Raw genomic sequence first — 17,314 nt, forward strand, 5'->3', positions numbered from 1 at the left:
CTCCATTGACACAATATTTGCTGCACATTTACATTGAATCTATCATGACACGACACAGATACGATGCTCACAAGTACAGTTTCGCTCGAAATAAAAGCCCCCATCCCCAAGAACTCCGTCGCTTGTGCTACTGCTGAACCAATGATCGCTCCACGATTAGACCCATACTGTTGAAAATTATGACGCCCAGGATGCAAAACAGCCGGATGCCGCAAAGGACTCTCGAAGGGCGGGACGGCATGTCAGCTGCCGTTTCCGTCCTGCGTCGACATTTCATCGTTGCGTTGTGAATCGAAGACCCGCCTCGCCGCCATACTACCACTGCCTCATCGTGTGCTGCGTCGACTCATGCATAGACAGTCGTAGCCCTGATCATGTACACACATTTCATCTCTCCAGAGCACCATCTGTGGCGTAGCCACTTGGGCCACGCCGTCTAACACTGACGTGTCGAGGAACTGGAAACTCCTATGTTTCTCGTTCTCGGCCTCGTCGGCGGAAGAAGTCCATGACTTTTCGAGTCGCGCTCGAGCTGCCACCGTGTCCATGGTCGTAGCCGTCTGCGAACCGCCGCTGGGCAGGTCTCAACGACTCGTCGCGGCGCCGAGATGTATCTGCTGTTGCTTGCGATAGCTGAGACTGAGAAGCAGGTAGCCACTCACCATTGCTGCCGATGTTGTACTGCTCGAGGTTCGACCCGGTCGCGATACCAGCGTCAGGTGTATAGAACCGTTCGGGCGCTTCGCTCTCGAGCAGATTGCCACCGTAGCCATCATCCCGATACTGCTTGCGCGACCCTGGCCCTGGTGGTGGGAGGTTTCCAGGCGATGCTGGCAATGCCTTGTTGTACTGTGATGCCGCTGCAACATTGCTCCCTCTTCGCTCGCGAACCTTCTCTCGCTCATCGTCAAGGTAAAGAGCCATATCGCTGTCGGTCGCCTGCGGACTGTCGGTCGCACCACGCCCAAACGCCGCGCCTTTACTCTCCGGTCTGCCTCGCTTGGATTGGTTCGATTGTTGAGAGGTAGGTGGACGGTACCCATCATCGCCACCCGATTCGTAGCCGTCGGCCTTCTTGCCGCCAAAGTTGTTCATGCTGAAGCTTGCTGGCAGCCACGAGAAACGCCTTGATGACCTACGACCGGTGACACTTCCGTCCTTGGATGCTTTGTTGCGCAACGAGAAGCTGGGCCGTCGGCTATCGGTAGACGGGCGTGGTGTTATTTCGCCTCCAGCGTTCGGTATTGCATTCCTCATGCTGACAGGAGGGTATTTTCGATCTCGCTTCTCATTGTGTACGACAGCGTTACTGTCCTGCTGTGAGGCCTGCGACTGCCGTTTTGAGGAGCCTCTGTTCAGGACCTTGTCTGCAAGACTCCCCAGAGTGCTGCTTCGTCGATGACCTGATTGATTTGAAGGCTTGCCGCCGGGATATGGTTGCTGGGGTGTTTGAAACTGGCCTCCCGTAGGGGAACGCTCGCTCTGCGGTCGATTGCGAGCATCAATCTCGTCTGGCTCTGAAGCCATCGGACCGGATCCAGATATTATATACCCTGAGCTCGACTTCGGCTGCGAGAACGATCCTTGTGCATTGGTGTTGGTTGGCTGAGCGGCAGCCGGCGTGCTGTAAGAATTGCCGCGAGATGGCAGTCGAGACGTACCACCAATTGTGCCGCTGGTGTTTGGTCGTGGAATTGCGCTCGACGAAGCAGAGTATGATCCGGCTTGGTCCGCTGAAGTCACCCTGCCTGATCTTGAAGGCGGCTGCATTGTGTTATCGGGGCGTTGTGGCGTGACCTCCACCGGTCCTTGTGCGTCTGTTCTTGCTCTTGTCTTGCCAGATCCAGACACGGCTGTAATAGGGAGCGGTCTTTGCCTGCCTGCTTCTGGGCTCGCATCTGGTCGTGCCGTTGGGGCCTGCGGCGCCACGTATTCCACCTGGACTGTTCTTCGCTTTGCATCCCTCTGCTGCTTTCTGAAGTCACTGGCTTCATCGCCTCCCATGCTCGCTGCCGCGACATGTCTGGGCGCCTGTGATGTTGAAGCTCTATCAGCGGCCGGTCTGCTCGATGGCTCTCTCACCGAGGCGCTGCGACCAAGCTGCGCGGCTTCGTCGTCTTGCAATGCGTTGTCCACAATATCTTTATCGCTCTTGACTCTGCTGCCGATGAATCCCACAACGTGTGTATACTCGCTCAGCCAACTATGCCGAGCTACCTCGAACAAGTCTGCTCGCCGTCTCGGGTCGGGTACCAGTATGCGTCGCAAAAGATCACGAGCATGCGGCGTGACATATTCCGGAAAGGTCAGAGGTGTGCTCACGATGTATTTGTAGAGCAGGTTGATATTGTCGCCTTCGGGGTTCGCTGGATCATCGTCAAACGGCAGATATCCTGCCAGCATCGCGTACTATGGATATGTTAGTAGACTGCTCAGGGGAGTTGAAGCGCTCCTTCTTACCAGTATCACACCACAGCTCCAGACATCCACTTTTCGACCTGTGTACAGTCCATCGCTTACCACAAGCTCAGGTGCAGCATAGCAGGGGCTTCCACAAGATGTCTGCATGAGATCTCCTCTGCGGTGGCCGCCTTCTCGTCCATCTTGCCACGGAATGACCTTGTCATAACCGTATCTTTTGACATAGTCCTTGTCAGCGATTCTGCCCTCTACATCATCGCCGAGCTCGTCATTGGGGTCGAAAGTGTTGGCGAACCCGAAGTCGGTGATGATGATGTGCTTGTTGCGGTCCAGCAGGAGGTTCTCCAGCTTTAGATCGCGATGCACGATGCCCTTCTTGTGCAAGTAGCCCACGCCAGACACGAGCTGCGCAAACAGCCTCCTAGCTGCTGGATCCTTCAGATACCGGTGATTGAGAATGTAGTCAAAAAGCTCGCCTCCGGATGCATATTCCAGAATGATGCCCATATGGCGCTCGGTCTCAACGAACTCGTGCAGGCGGACAATGTTGGGATGTTGAAGCTCACGAAGGATGGAAATCTCACGATAGATCTTAGGAAGCCGAGTGTTGTTGCCCGCTAAGCTCTCCTTGCGGATCAACTTGATCGCGACCTGCACAGTGGAGTCCTTCTTCCAGCCCATTTTCACCTTACCGAACTCACCCTCTCCGATAGTCTGTCCCAGAATGTAGTCGCCGAACTTGACTTCTTTCCTGTTCGAGGACGAGTGTTTCAAGTGCTCTTGCCGGCTTCGTTGAACAGGCGGTGGCTCTGCAGTGTCCAGTGACAATCCCGCCATTTGTGCAGCTGGATCATTGGGACGGGCCTCTGCCTTCCGTGCTTCCTCTCTCGCTCGATCAGTCTGGGGGTCGTCGACTACTATGCGATTGATCACGGCACTGTTCTCCCGCGGTAAGTCGGTCCCCATCGGCGGCTGCCCCATTGAGGTCTGTGATCTACTAGATGTGGGAGCATTGCGCGACCGCTGACTCTTGCCGCTGGCAGGCTGTTCTTGTGATGGACGGGTCCCTCTCCGTCGTTCACTGTCGCTTCCACTGCTGACTCCTGGCTGGCCATGTGAAGACTGGGCTCGAGACGCGTGTGTAGGCGTTTGCTGCGACGAGGGCCGTGTCGTCGAAGGGGAAGTGACCTGGTCAGGGTAGTATTGCTGGTATGTCGAGGCACTCATGGCGCCCTGCTGCGTCTGATTGCCACGGGGTGAAGGCATGGACGGAGACATCTGAGAGTGCGGCGGCGAGCTCGGGATGGAAGCATGGTTCGATTGGCCGGCGGCTCGACGCGAGGACGACGGCGGGGATGTCGCCAGCTGGGCGGAGGGTGAGGCGAAACGCTCGTTCTGTTGCTGCACGGCAGCCGACATGGTTCAAGGGCCCGCGCCGCAGGCGGTGTATGGAGGAGGGGTGTCTGCTGGATATTCCGAAGCGTGAGATGGGGTCTCACGGGAGGGATGACACGCGGTTTCGTGTCGGTATCGCAGGCGCTGCACGTCTCGGTGGGCGGGCGAGCGAGCGAGGAGTGTTGAGCACCTGCAGCAGGCGCGTTGCACCGAGTGTGGGCTCGACGGGGGACAGCGCGTGTCGTTCCTGCGGTCTGCGGTGCAGATGATGGGTGACAGCGCGCGCGCGCGGTAGCCGGACCGTAGTATCAGCGAGCCGGAAGCGAAGGGCGTATGGAAGCCGAAGTGCAGCGATGGGCGACGCGCCTCGTCCAACACGTTTCGAAGCAGTGAGTTGCAGGTGTCGAAAATATGCCAATCCTGAATGTGCGTGGGAGTAGTTGTTTCCGGCGGGATCAGCGTGTAGGCAGAAGGAATCACAAGCAGGGCGTAGATCGGTGCAGGAGAGAGGTGTCGAGGTGCTGCAAGTGAGCCAATCCCGGTCAACGCTGATGCGTTCGCAATCTGGGCCAGCTCGAGGACGAAGCCGCGGACGGACGGGCTGCGGCGGCGGTGCAACGTGCGCCAGCAGCAACTATCGCAATCGCCAATAGTCCTGCGGCACGAGCACGCTGGCGGAGCGGAGGGCGAGAGGAGCGGCGCGGTGGAGGTGAGGTGGTGAGGTGAGGGAGAAGGTGTGAGCTGCTGCAACGGGTGGGCGTCGCGCGCGGAGGATTGCTCTAAGTTAGCGCTGTGGCCTGCTGTAATGAGTGGCTGGTCAGGCCTCAGCACAAGCGCACACGGACGGGCCAGAGCACGTTGTCTCTCGATCTGTTGCAAAACTCGACCCAGCAGCACTGCTGCCGCTGCCACGACGAAGTATGTATTGTACTGCTGCTCCTGCACATCCCATATCGCCGCCATAAGATCGCCGGCGTCGCGAACACGCCCCGAACGAGCATCAAACACTGGCTGCTGCTCACCGCGCCCAACAACTCAAATGGCCGCGAGTACTGTGTCCTCGGTTCATGGCTACTCGCAAAAACCGCTCCCGGCCGTCTTGGGCGCAAACGATAATCGCCTCGTGCACGCTACGCGAGACCCACGGGCCCATTGACACCCCAATGCCCGCTCGACGTGTGACACGCGCCGAACACGCTCTATCTGCGGCGTCGCAACCAGCGCGACAGCAGCAGCAGTAGCAGCAGTAGCAGCAGTGGTGGCAATCGTACAGCACACAATGGGCGAGCTACTCATGCTGGCATGCATCATCAGCAGCAGGTCGCCGGCGGGAAATGACTCGCAGCGTGCAGCAACGGTCCGTGAAAGCTAAAAGTCGCACAGCACTTCTGAAACCGCTCAACCCCGTGCGTGCTCCAATCTTTTTGACAGCCGCGCGAACTGGGGCACCGCTGCACGCTTGCTCCGCTTGTTCCCACCACCGCCAGAGGACGTCATCCACAACGTGCGACGTCCTCTTAAGTTCCACCTGCCTATATCACCACCGCCCTCGAATAATGGGCACATCCTCGCACTGCCGATGCATGCGCGGTTGCCACTGCACCTGAAACGCCCCTGTCGTTTGGGATGCCTGCGCCATTGTGCCAAACGTCCCTTCCTTCCTCTGCACACGCTCCGATCTGGTGTCGGATGTCGGTCGATCTGCTGGCACATCTTCGCAACGGCACTTTGTCGGTTGCGAGCATGCCCGTCGAATCGAGCCTTCGTCGATTGGCGGCACGCATTGAACAGTCTGCTGCCAGCGCTCACCGACGATCCTGCCTCGCCATCATGTATCTCACCCTCCGCCCCTCGGATTGGACCGTCGAGCGGACGCGATGGGATCATTGCGCTACGCTGACACCTGGCGCGTATGCGATTGCTTGACTAAGTCTAGTTCACCTCACGTGCACGCTTCCACTCCGACATGGCTTGCTAAGCAGCGATGGTCCTGGAGCGTAGACACTGTGAAACGCTGCCGTCCTCGAGCTGACGGAGTCTGCCGTCTGGACGGCTCACAGGCAGCAACCTTATGGCCAACGATGTCACGCGTTCCAGTGGAAGAAAAATTGGCAGGTCACGCTCATTTTCGGAGGCGCATTTGACACCAGGCTCCCAAAGCAGCGCAGAACATTGCGAATCCGCGTTGCTTCAATACACTGAAAGCTTGTGCATCTCACATGGACTCAATGCAGACGAGCACGGCGGCCCGCAATACTTTCGCATTGCCGCTGAAGTCATCGCTATTAAGCTTCAATACGGCTCCTTGTCCTATCTTATCTTGCTTCATTACGCTCCGAGTTCTCGAATAGTTCATCAAGCATGCCTATCCTGGCTTCCAACCCGCGAGATCGAAACCTTCCACCGGCATCCCAGAGGAAGTTAAGAATATCGACTTCATCTGCTAAGACCACGCGCTGCCTTTTGCTCTCGAGCATTTCACAACGACCATCTGACCATCTTGCCTAGATTGTGTCCTTCGTATCCTTCAGCAGCCCACTGGTTGAGCTGTCTGACTGGTCTGAGAGCGGCGAAATTGACGACATATTGTCGAAGTCGAGCCGCGGCGACTGCGGGATCTCGTGAATGGTTGCATGTCTCAAAGTCTGTCGCGCTGGTCTCAATCCTCTGGCTGGTGCGACTGGAGGTTGTGGCTCTTGAGATGCCAAGTCACTCTTCACCCGCGGAAGCGGAGGTAAAGGTCGATCAGCTGGCCTCGCCACGAATCCAGAATGGCAAGCCATCGCATCAGAAGAGAACCTAGGACTCTTTTTTGCAAATGCGTTGCCATCTAGGCCGATCGTACTTGACACGGAAACTAGCGTGGGCGAACTTGATCTGGTAGGCAACAGTGTTGGTCCGACGAGACTACCTTCTTTCCTGACGAGACGTTCTCGAGCCAGGCTTTCCGGTATCGATCTAGACACATCCGGCTCCATGTTACTATGACCATGCAGGCAGGCCTTTTCTGTCCCGTTCTTGGTCCTGCGGCGACGATTGCATTTGCGCCATGCCAGGACTAGAAGTACCGCTAAACCCAGCGTGCCAAAAATCGCAACGACAACAAGCAGTGGTGTTCGGACATCGTCTGCTATAACATCGCCGCTTGTCGCAGGTACCGCGGTTGGCGCCACACTTGTCGTGAAGCAACGACTACAGCTTGTTCTTGTTGGCGACTTCGTTGACAGGTCGATCGATCGCTGCGAAGCTGAAATCGTTCGACTCGTCTCGAAGGAGGTAAGTTCTGATGTCCGTATACTGAACACGGAATTCGGCGAAGGCGTTGGTGCTTTGTCAAAACTAATAATGCTTGCATCCGACGGATTCGTCGGTGACCATGTCGCTTGCACGGTGCTCTCCCAAGTGCCGAAGATCTGCTCATCTGCTGCAGTCCTGCGCTGAACCCGCGCCAGAGTTTGCCGCTGCATCCTGTATTGCTTGATCTACCCGCTGCAAGAAGCGCGATAATGACCAACTATGATCCCCAACTTTGCGCTCGCGGGAGATGATACGATGCAGACACGATGCAAATTTCGTTCTGCAGTCTCAAGGTAATAGCAGGTATCTAAGTGCGACGCATCGGACACGTCGCGCACTCCATCACACAAAGAAGCACGCAAGCAAGATTGTCGTGTGGTTGTGTCAGAACCTGCGGAGCTGCAGAGGCGTTGAGCACAGCAGTCAGACAGAAAGCTGATCAGCTTGAATTCACGTCAAATCACAACGCACACTGGAAGTCGTGTGAGGCGACAAACAAAAAACAGAGCTCTCTTCCCTCGAGCGACACACCAGCGATCAAGAACACCTTTCATCCATACCAAGCTAACATGAGCAAGAAAACTCACAAAGCATGGAGACTACGCGCATGTCGTGCGGAACTGCTGCAGGATTTTATCTTGCAGAGCCCTTCATTGCACAAAAGACCTGCTTTTCACGCTCATTTGCTCGCTTACCATGAGCTTTGGACAAGTAAGTGCAACTGTTTCAGCTTCAATGACCAGAGGTCGCACGACAGGTTGCACAAGAGGGGTAGTTGCACGGTGTGGGAGTAAGTGTAGCCGCGGGTCGTTGTCGCTCGTACTCCTCGTGAGATGGTTCATGGGAAATCAGAAGGCGAGCGAGAGGAGAGAATGAGAATGCGTGAACGTCAATGATCAGGTACAAATTGCTTCGATGGCTACAGGAGCCTGGTCGCAAACAGAGTGCAGGACTTGCATAGACTTGCATGTCACTTTGTGTCTCTGAGGCAGTCACAGAACTTGTTTCCCGTCGGTTGAAGATCCTTCGTGCGTCTTTGGGTCATCTGGCGATGACAATGGCGACGTCGTTTCTGGGACTTCTCCACCCTGTCGTCTTCGTTCTCCCAGCCACGAATTCCGATCCAGTAGTGGCGGCGGTGGAGGATGACTGTCGCCTCGCGCTTCAAAAGATTCCGTTAAGTTGTCTATCGAGGCTGATGTTTCGGCCTGCGGACTTCTGCTATTGCTCCATTCGCCCCTTGATCCTGGCGAGCGCGCTATGTCCGCGGCTCGAAGTCTCGACTGTCGCGTGCTAACACTACTGCTGCGGGCAGTATTGATCGGATCAGAACGCAGTCTGCATCTTCCTCTCTCTGCAGCGTCCAGACGCTCTTGAGGATCGGTTGCAGTCATTCGTCCTACATTCTCGGCAGACAGCAAATCTCCCGACTGGGCAATTTTTCCTTCCTGTCCATTGCTGTCCATATTGTATCCCTTCTTTCCACCAGTGTTGATCGCAGTGACGGGGGCTTGCGAGGAGCCCGACGAGGCAGATGTGTTGCTTACCGAGCTTGCTGCTGTATCAACTCTCGGTCTGCTGTGCAAAGGCTGTGACAGCGGAGACACTGGCTCGGAAACTTCTTGATTGTGATCAGCTCCAGAAAGGGCCGCACGATCGACGAACGGGTCCTCGTCGAGTCCGCTGAGATTACCATGCAGATCGTCGTCGCTGGCACTCTCCAGCGCATCTAGTGTCTGCGAACGCGAGCTTACCGAGGAGGGCAAGCGTTGAGAATGAAGCGTAGGCACATTTCTTCCTCGATCGCTCTCCACTGAGGTCCTGACCGAATTCGTAGGTATTTCTGTGATCATCGATAATGCATCGTCTGATTGCTTCGTGGGCGTATGGTGATGCTCCTCAAGTCCGGCTGCTGTGAAATCTCGATACTGATTCGGCGAAGCAGATGGCGATTCATCAGGCTCAATATTGTCATCGCAGTATGGTTCAGCGACGCTTTCGTGCCTGCTCCTAATTCTGTGTCTGCTCGACCGTCGTCTCCGCGAAGCATAAAGCACAACGCCGAAGATCGCAAAGAGGAAGAGCAGACAAAGTGGTACTATCACGAGGATCGCGAGTCTGCGATTCAGTGAAAGGCCAGAGCGATGCAAGGATGCGTTCGTATCGTGGCGCCATGTGGTCATGCTGGGTGTGTTTCCAGCGACGGTCGCCTGCACTTGATTTCCATCCTCGTGTGGCGTGGTCGAAATCGAGGTTGCAGGCATGATGATGATGCGTCTAGCAAACAGCATGACCATTTGCACTGTGTGTATTGAGATCATGAGCCGATTTCTGCATCAGGAAGTCTCGCAAAATAGTCGAATGCAGACACAGAGGATCTTGAGCATGCCATGTCGGAACGGCTCTGGTTCGCAACATGTGTATTGTTTGGTAACGAGCGACGTGCGTTCCTGCACGCACCCGTGTCGTTCATCTTGAAGGGCATCCTGTTGTTTCTGCAGCCCACGGCACAATGTCCAGTTCCAGGGCATTTGATGTTGCACAGCCGGTGTGTGTCATGCAAGCCACTCAGGCGCTTGGCTAACACGGATCTATGCTGGGTTAACGGTGAGACTGCAGCAAGCAGGATCTGCCTTTCAAATGGCTTCATGTCCCAGAAGTGAACGTCGCGCTACGACGGTGGACTGGTGTTCTCATCGATTGGATTCATTCATTATTTGGTCTTGCTACGAATTTTCGCCGGTGTTACTGAGCCTCTGCAGTCTGCCGGAAAAGCGACTTGAGCTGGCAAAACGCACGCTCTTTGCGGTTCCACCGGGACCCATCGATCTGCCGAAGACACTGCTTCTAAGAGCACTTGGCGGTGCTCGTGCTGGTGTCACCCCGATCCCGCCTGCTCTCAGCTTCCGAGCAAATGGTGTGACCTGAGGAGTCAAGCCTTCAAAGACATCTGTCGTCTCAGCTTCGTCCACTGCTGTCCGCAGTTCGACGCCCGCTGTAGGAGCTGGCGTCGTGACGAGGTATGACTGATCGAAAGCAAAGGGCGTGAAGTGCGCTGGAGTCGGCAGAGGCTTAAAACGGCCGGTCCTCCTTGACCTTGAAGGCGTACGCATGTAGCCGGGCGTCGCAGTAGGAGGCGAGCTGGGAAAGCTTGGTCGTTCAGCAGATCTCGCGGCCACGCGGCTGGCAGGTCGCAGACTAGGACTGTCACCAGCCTCTTGCTGTGTGTTTAGTGCAGTCTTGCGCGCCTTGGCTTGTGCCGCCCAATGACGCAGCATATGCTTGATGTGTTGGTCACGATTACGAGCCCAGAGTGCATCAGCGCTTTCGCCACGGCGAGAGGCTGTGAATGTCGCCCATTGGATGCGTTTCAGAGCGCTAGCGAGAAGTGCAAGATCGGTCTCTTGTCGGAAGAGGTTGGCTTGCTCATCCAATGCTTGCAGGTCGATGTGCTCGTTCACCAGAGCAGATAGAGCAGAGCCAAGGAGCTTTTGACGATCCATGGCTTCGGCCGCAGTAGCAAGCTCTCCATAATGTGCTGTCTTCTCTCGGATCTTATCAAAAGCATCCGTGCCAATTGCGTAGAGGCGAACCCGCGATCTCTGGCCAGCGGCCTCGTTCATAGTTCGTATCTCATTGCTCTTCAGACGGAGACGATGGAAGCATTGATTGACCAGCCTGAGTTTGATCCTTGATCGGATTTGAGCGTATGCATCTCGACGCCGTATGTGTTTGTGTTCCTCTGTCTTGTCGCGCCATAGCTTGAGAGCTCGTGTAGTGAGGACGTAGAAGCGTGCATCAGTAGCCCACTTGGCGAGCATGCGGGCGTGTTCAGTGCGTTCTTTCCATGTCTCCAGGACATTTGGCAATGCTCGGCTATTCGCGAATTCGACTGCTGCACGCTCTCCGTCTTCTCGCTGCCGGAGCGCTCTGTTGAGGCTAGTCATGCCAAAACGCAAGAGTCTCCATCGTTGATTTTCCTCAAAGCTGTGCTTGCTTCGTGATAGACTGGCAGTCTTGTCGCGCACCGCAGAAGTCCAGCCATCGAGCGTCCGCCGCACTAATCTCTCATCTCGAGTCCGTTGGAAGGATTTTATTCGGCTCTGCAGTACCCACTTGTAGAGGCTCTCGAGCAACACCCGCTCGTCAATACGCTGGGCAAGGGCTTTGCAACGCAGCGCATCATTCCAATTGGTCCATGCGGATTGTAAAATACGCTTGCGATCTTTCTCGATGGCTTGCTGTATGAGCGTGAGGTGCAAGTGCCATGTCTTGAACGCCTTGCGTTTCAAATCGAGGTTCACTTTCGTTGTCAAAGTCACCTCTCGTGGGGTGAGCCTCGCGCGCAGTACGATGGCTTTGAAGCAGCGCGTGGTCAGACTTCGCTGAGACAACCGTTCGGCAGTCTGAAAAGCCAGCTGCAAGTCGTCTTTCCTTCGTGCGAGAATGTGCAGTGTTGAACCGAGGAGCTTTCTTCTGCGGAATTCTTGAGCCTGTTCCTGCTGTGTCCGGTGGCGTTGTAATTCTGCGAGCCAGTAGCCGAAAGTCCTCTGCTGTAATCTTTGCTCGCGCCAGCCCTCCACACGACGAGCGCAGAAGTCCCAGAACCAGCGCTGCAAACAGCGTCTCGTCAAGGTCTCTTCGTAATGCGCCTCGGCCTGCTCGGCGACCAGAGCACGCCTTATTGTCTTGGTCTGCCAAAGGTTCAAGTACTTCCTGCACAGTATGCTGCGCGCTTTTGTGGCGTTGTCAATCGTCAGCCGGCGCCACTTGGCAAAGTATCGGATCTTGAGTATTCCTTCTTTAGCAACTTCACGGCATCGCCGCTGGTACTGCAGCGACTCATACCAATTACTGAAGGCTTTCCAAATGTACTGTTCATCGCGCTGTCGCCTATACTCCTGCAACTTGCGCACGAGTTCAGCTTCACGCTCTCGTTCACGAGCTTGCTGCTCCTCTTCCCAACGCTGAGCTTCAAGCGCACGTTGTCGCTCGATGCGACGTTCTTGAAATGCAGCAAAAAGGGTGTCGAAGGACTCTTTGAGTAGCTTTCGCCGATCGTGATTCAAAGCAAAATCCCAAGCCTGGGCACGTTGACTCCGTTGCTCCAGTGCTGTGTCATGCCACAAGTGAAGCATTCGTCTTGCTGAGCGCCATTCGCTAGTGGTGTAGAAGGCCTCCGCATTCTGTTCTAATTGCGTTTGTGAGACTTCAAAGACCAGTGTCGGATTTTTCTGTTCCTCAAAGTCCGAATGCCGATTCGACAGTGGTGACCCTGGCTGATATTGCTTCGATGCCGGGTCTTGAGATCTGTAGATATGAGAGCTGCTTGTCGAACGTGCTCTTTGCGCGTTCACCAGATCTCTACCTCTGCGTGGCGGATGACTCAGCAGTCCATTCTGCGCCAGTTCTGGGAGCGGGCGAAGCGATTCGGTGTGCTCACTCAACCATGTCTCCTCGACTTGTGCATCGCCAAAAGAGACACGCCTTCCTGGCTTTAACTCTCTCTTCTTGGGCGGCGTGTATGAGACACGTAAAGATCGCGTCTCATCCTCTTCCTCGTCATCAAGCACAGTTTCAATTCCTTGAGCGGCAAGCACACTCCTCAGCCCGCGTACCAGATCAGCCTTTTGCCCTGCCTTCTGCTGCTGTCGCGTACTGTCACCAATGGTGCAGACCCAGCGAAAGAGCGCATTCTCGTGGCCTGGATCGAGCCCTTGATCTTCAACGTAGGCATCATATTCGGTGAAGAGCGCTTTGATGGGAGGACTGGCAGATTTCGTAGCGGATACGCATATTTGGTAGAGTGTCTCGATTTCTGTACGCGTCGTCAGCCAGCATTACGCGATCGCGACGCGTTGTGAACCTACGATCGTTGCTCAGCTCGGGCAGCTCGCGGTCATGAGGGTAACCATTCATCGACGACTTGGCCTACGAGTTTCCGGCGCACGCGCTTCGAGTATGTTCTGGTCATCGGGTGCGGCTGATCATTGAGGCTTGTGCGTGGTCGCGGAAGCTGCACAAGCACTATGACATGCAAGTTATGAGCTGTCGAAGTTGAGAAATGTGCGCGTGTCGCAGTGAGAGCGAGAGTCGCATTTCACACGCGCCCGTCGCTCGAGTTCCGCGCGCTTTGTTGTGGTTCTTGCGAGCGCAGCGCATGACCAATCGGAAATCTGCCGACAGAATCCACATTCCTGACGACATCCAACCTCACTCGCTCTCTTCACTTCTCGCAAAACCAAAGTTTCACAATGCCTGGGAGAACACGGCCGATCGAAAAGTTCGCAGAGGCTGCGGCCAAATGCTCACCAGAAGTATGCATGCCATCAGGGCTTGTCTCATCGACAAGATACTAACGACGACCAGGGAGCAGTATACGGCAAATGCGTGGCGGCCAATTACCAGAACGTCAAAAAAGATATGTGCGCGAAGGAGTTTCTGGCACTGAAGGATTGCTATATTGTATGTATTCATACCGATCTAAATATATCTGTGCTTACAACGGAACAGAAAGCCGCCGGTAGAAAGTCGTAATGATCATCCAATGATACCCAAACGATAGAGCAAAGATTATTTTGAACTCACTTGAGAGGCATATTGCACTCCCTGAGGCCGAGAAGACTTTTACTATAAATTTTACCACTACGACCAATCTCACTCCGGCACAGATCATAGGCCCGCGGCAATTGGGCTGCATCGTGCCCGACTGTGCTTTCAGAATCTCGACAGAATCAGGTCGTATCGCTATCACGGACCGAGTTGGCCTTGCTCGCGTAAGCGCCCGAGTCGAAATTGCCACTCGTGTCAAGGCTACGAGCAGACTACAAAACGGAGTTGCTGCCACATGCTACTGCCAGACTGCCACAGTACTTCCAGAGTGGGCCTCCGCTGTCCAGCCATCGCAGATGAAGACCATCGAGGAGGTCAGCGATAGCAGCATTCGGAAATGGAGAGCACAGCGTTCGGATATCAGGTCTCGAGTCAGCCCTTCACGAGCTCCAGAAGCATCTGCACGAGTGGGAAATTGCATGAATGGTCATACGATGCTCTCTCGCCGAAAAACTGCATCTGAGGTGCTGCATGATCAATTGCTGAGCGCGTACTGCGTTACGAGCGCAAGAAGCACAGCCCGTCTATAGCATCAACATCGCTCGAACAGCCACAAGTAAGTCCTTGACTTCGCCTAGACCCCTGCTGATGGCCGACATTTCCCGAAGTCTCTATCCACTTTCAATTCTTGCAAACATGAACATCGAGTCCAGATGTCATCCTATCAATCGGCTTCGCCCTTACCTTTCTCCGCCGACTCGGGGTTGATGACTGCCTCTTCTCCCCGCATACCAGTCCTCTGGCTGCGCCGCAGCTCTCTCATACGCCTGATCTTGCTGCGCGTCTCATCCTCACTCATTTCCGCAAAATCGAACCCATCCTCGGTGGGGTCAACGCTCTTCCGGTCCGCATTGTATTCTTGTCTCGAGAAGTGCTCAATGACGATATCAATCTCGCTCGTCAGGAGCTCGCGCACATAGTGAAGAGGATGCGTCTTCTGCTTCTGGCGCAGCTTGACCTGTTTGCGGAGTTCCTTGATTACTAATTCATGCCCACGCATCGTGTTGCTGGCCAGGAGGGTGAGCTGTGTGCAGAAGGTTCGAGTCCATTCTTTTGGGTGCAGTCTCGCTCGGTCGTGATGCTGAGATATGGCGACTCGACTGCCGTTGGGGTTTCGTTTGCGTGGGGCAAGGTCTGCTGGGAGGGCTTTCTTGATGTCACAGCCCCAGTGCTCCATCATCGTCGTACACATCGTTACGTAGTGCTTTTTGTTGCGGGTGTTGGCAGTGGGTTGCGCCTCCTTGTCCATCTTGCCTTGTGTGTTCGAGTCCATTCCTGAGGTCGTTGTAGTTGTAGTTGTTGTTGTTTGAAAGAACAAAGACTTGTGCAAACTTGACTTGTATGACTGGCGGTGCCAAGAATCAATTGGAAGCCGTAGATGAGTCTATTTGGTCGAGATGACAAACCCATTCACTCAACCAAAGACATCAGCAAGGCATTAGGCTCTCTAGCTGAAGCGTAACGCGCATACGCAAGAATTCTGCGGACCATCTGTTTCACGGTCTCTCTGCGGAAGGATCCTGGTGGCGAGCACGAGCAGGTAAATCAGTTCGGTGCAGTAAGATTAGCAAGTCAAAAGACTGCATCGAGAAAACGAGTTACTCAGCCTCTATGGCTTGAGTTATTGATCCAGCCCTCGTGCTTCGACAATATCTCACTCGAGAGCCTTTCTTCAGACTGCCCCTGTGGTAGTCTGAAGTTTTTTTATCCCATCGCTCTGCATCACGCGGGAATCCCAGTGCACGCCCGCTTTGTATTGTTTGCCTCTTTCGCGTTCGCTCGACCCTCAGCTGAAGCATCGCTGTTTACTAGAAATTGCAAAAATAAGTTGAGTTGAACTGGTCCTTGGCGCAATGCCAAGAATCAGCTGAAAGCCACAGGTGAAGCTATTTGAAGCAACAGCAGCGTGACTTGACCAACCAGATCAAAGAGCCTACCTCTGTAGCTCAAGCGTCAACGCGCGCTCATACGAACTTTGCGAGCCACCTTGTTCATTGCTTCCGATGGAGGATCATGGTTGGCAAGCACATACAAGTAACTCCGTTCGATTCAGTAAGATTAAACATCAAACAACTGAATTGAGAAAAAAGGCTACTCAACCTCCACAATGATATATTGGCCGAAACGTATCAACGGTTCGGCAATATGTCATGCGGTCGGGAGCCTTTCTACGGACCATCCATGTGGTGGTCCGTAGTTTTTGTGTCGTTGCACTGACCAGTATCGAGCGCAAGCTCGAACAATCGCCCCTTTTCGCTTTTGTTTGCCGCTGGACTGGCACAATCCTTCAGCTCGCCCCTGGGAAATACCAGTGCCTAGCAGAAAGCAAGAGCCGGACTTGGCCCTGGTTTTACGCGGTGGCTCACATTACACGCAAAGAACAACTTCGAGCCCGGCTCGACGGTAATGAGACGGACGCTTCTGCTGCGAGCCTACTTTAACGAGCTGTAAAGGTGTTCATAGCGTGGATCGGCATTCAGCATTTTGGGCGAAGTTGTGTAGTGGAGTCCATTGCATTGAAAGGCGCTAATTCTCTACATCAGTCTTGCTCAGTAGTTGCTCAACGGTGTGCCATTCGAGGCATTCACCTGGAGTGAACAGGGCACGTCATCAGAAATCAGCCCGCCTCCTTCCTTTCTAAGTTCATCTTCGCGATACACAAGTCGCATTACCTCTTCACTTCGTCACCGCGCCAGCCTTTCCCACAGTTGCAACAATCAGGATGGCGGACCCTCCGATTCGGCTCAGCAGGGGGCAGAGGCACCATGCGAGCTGCTCAGCAGTGAGTCAACTCGAAGCAGATGCCTAGAAATGTGCTGATGGCCTTTAGAACTGCGCGAGAACAGATACGTGAGACCGCTAAGAATGAGCACATAGCGGCCGTCCACAAGGCCAAGGAGAATGTTCAGGCCTTGAAGCGCGAAGCTCGCAAGTACGGATATCGGTTCGCAAGGGCAAAGGCGCAACTCGAGAAGCTCCGGCCAAAAGTCGACCAACTGCATGCGCATGTGAACGCCTGGCTCGAGGCGAGCACTACCGCTAGTGGCGAATTTGTACAAGAAGACCGCCCCCCCCTTCGACCAGGACGGCTTCCCCATACCCAACCAACAGTGGCGAAATGCGGCAGATGCACACAAGGCGAGCACCAAGGGCGCTAATGAGTACCACCACGTCGCCGGGAAGCGAGTTCCGTTGATTGAGGCGAAGTCCATGCGTGCGAGAGACTTCCGGAAGCTGCAGCAGGAGAAGTTTGCGCACAAAGACAAGCGGTCTCGCCGCCCCGAAGTCGCAGAGAGTGCGATTTCCACTCCAGGAATATCTCGATCTCCGAATGCGGTTGTCGCAGAGCTAGCGGACGGCCTGCGCAAGAGGAAGCGTGAAGACGAAAATGAAGATTCGGAGTCAGACGCTAAGCGCATGCGCACAACGGCATACGAGTAAATGAGACAGGTTTGGCAAGTTGGTAGATCCGCCAGGGCAATGCTCGACCAGTTGTCTTGCAACGCTCTCAACACGGCGGAACCGAAACGGCGCCTGGTATTTGGCCGAAATTGAGTGACCGCGCAAGCAAGTATGTGGAGGCCAAGGC

The 17,314-nt window shown here is 54.9% G+C and overlaps 6 protein-coding genes across 6 annotated transcripts; 2 read left to right on the top strand and 4 right to left on the bottom strand.

Annotated features, from left to right (window-relative positions):
• Positions 1-468: 468 nt before the first annotated feature.
• RHO25_008667 (uncharacterized protein) lies at positions 469-3,840 on the bottom strand (the record flags this gene model as incomplete). The annotated part of the gene is made up of 2 exons (XM_023604475.2): positions 469-2,409; positions 2,461-3,840. The coding sequence occupies 2 exons, from the start codon at positions 3,838-3,840 to the stop codon at positions 469-471; spliced, it is 3,321 nt and encodes a 1,106-aa protein (XP_023460559.1).
• A 4,265-nt stretch (positions 3,841-8,105) lies between these two features.
• On the bottom strand, positions 8,106-9,377 carry RHO25_008668 (uncharacterized protein; the record flags this gene model as incomplete). Its single annotated transcript, XM_023604476.2, has 1 exon — positions 8,106-9,377. The coding sequence occupies one exon, from the start codon at positions 9,375-9,377 to the stop codon at positions 8,106-8,108; it is 1,272 nt and encodes a 423-aa protein (XP_023460805.2).
• A 462-nt stretch (positions 9,378-9,839) lies between these two features.
• On the bottom strand, positions 9,840-13,032 carry RHO25_008669 (uncharacterized protein; the record flags this gene model as incomplete). Its single annotated transcript, XM_023604477.2, has 2 exons — positions 9,840-12,931; positions 12,984-13,032. 2 exons carry the CDS (start codon positions 13,030-13,032, stop codon positions 9,840-9,842), a joined length of 3,141 nt encoding a protein of 1,046 aa, XP_023460806.1.
• Positions 13,033-13,367: 335 nt separating this feature from the next.
• RHO25_008670 (uncharacterized protein) lies at positions 13,368-13,650 on the top strand (the record flags this gene model as incomplete). Its single annotated transcript, XM_023604478.2, has 3 exons — positions 13,368-13,430; positions 13,483-13,578; positions 13,627-13,650. 3 exons carry the CDS (start codon positions 13,368-13,370, stop codon positions 13,648-13,650), a joined length of 183 nt encoding a protein of 60 aa, XP_023460807.1.
• A 739-nt stretch (positions 13,651-14,389) lies between these two features.
• Positions 14,390-14,998, bottom strand: RHO25_008671 (uncharacterized protein; the record flags this gene model as incomplete). The annotated part of the gene is made up of 1 exon (XM_023604479.1): positions 14,390-14,998. One exon carries the CDS (start codon positions 14,996-14,998, stop codon positions 14,390-14,392), a length of 609 nt encoding a protein of 202 aa, XP_023460808.1.
• Positions 14,999-16,490: 1,492 nt separating this feature from the next.
• On the top strand, positions 16,491-17,166 carry RHO25_008672 (uncharacterized protein; the record flags this gene model as incomplete). The annotated part of the gene is made up of 3 exons (XM_065603089.1): positions 16,491-16,507; positions 16,556-16,778; positions 16,837-17,166. 3 exons carry the CDS (start codon positions 16,491-16,493, stop codon positions 17,164-17,166), a joined length of 570 nt encoding a protein of 189 aa, XP_065459161.1.
• Between the last annotated feature and the right edge of the window lie 148 nt (positions 17,167-17,314).

The sequence above is a fragment of the Cercospora beticola genome, chromosome 5 (assembly GCF_033473495.1).
Source record: "Cercospora beticola chromosome 5, complete sequence".
Lineage (NCBI taxonomy): Eukaryota > Fungi > Ascomycota > Dothideomycetes > Mycosphaerellales > Mycosphaerellaceae > Cercospora > Cercospora beticola.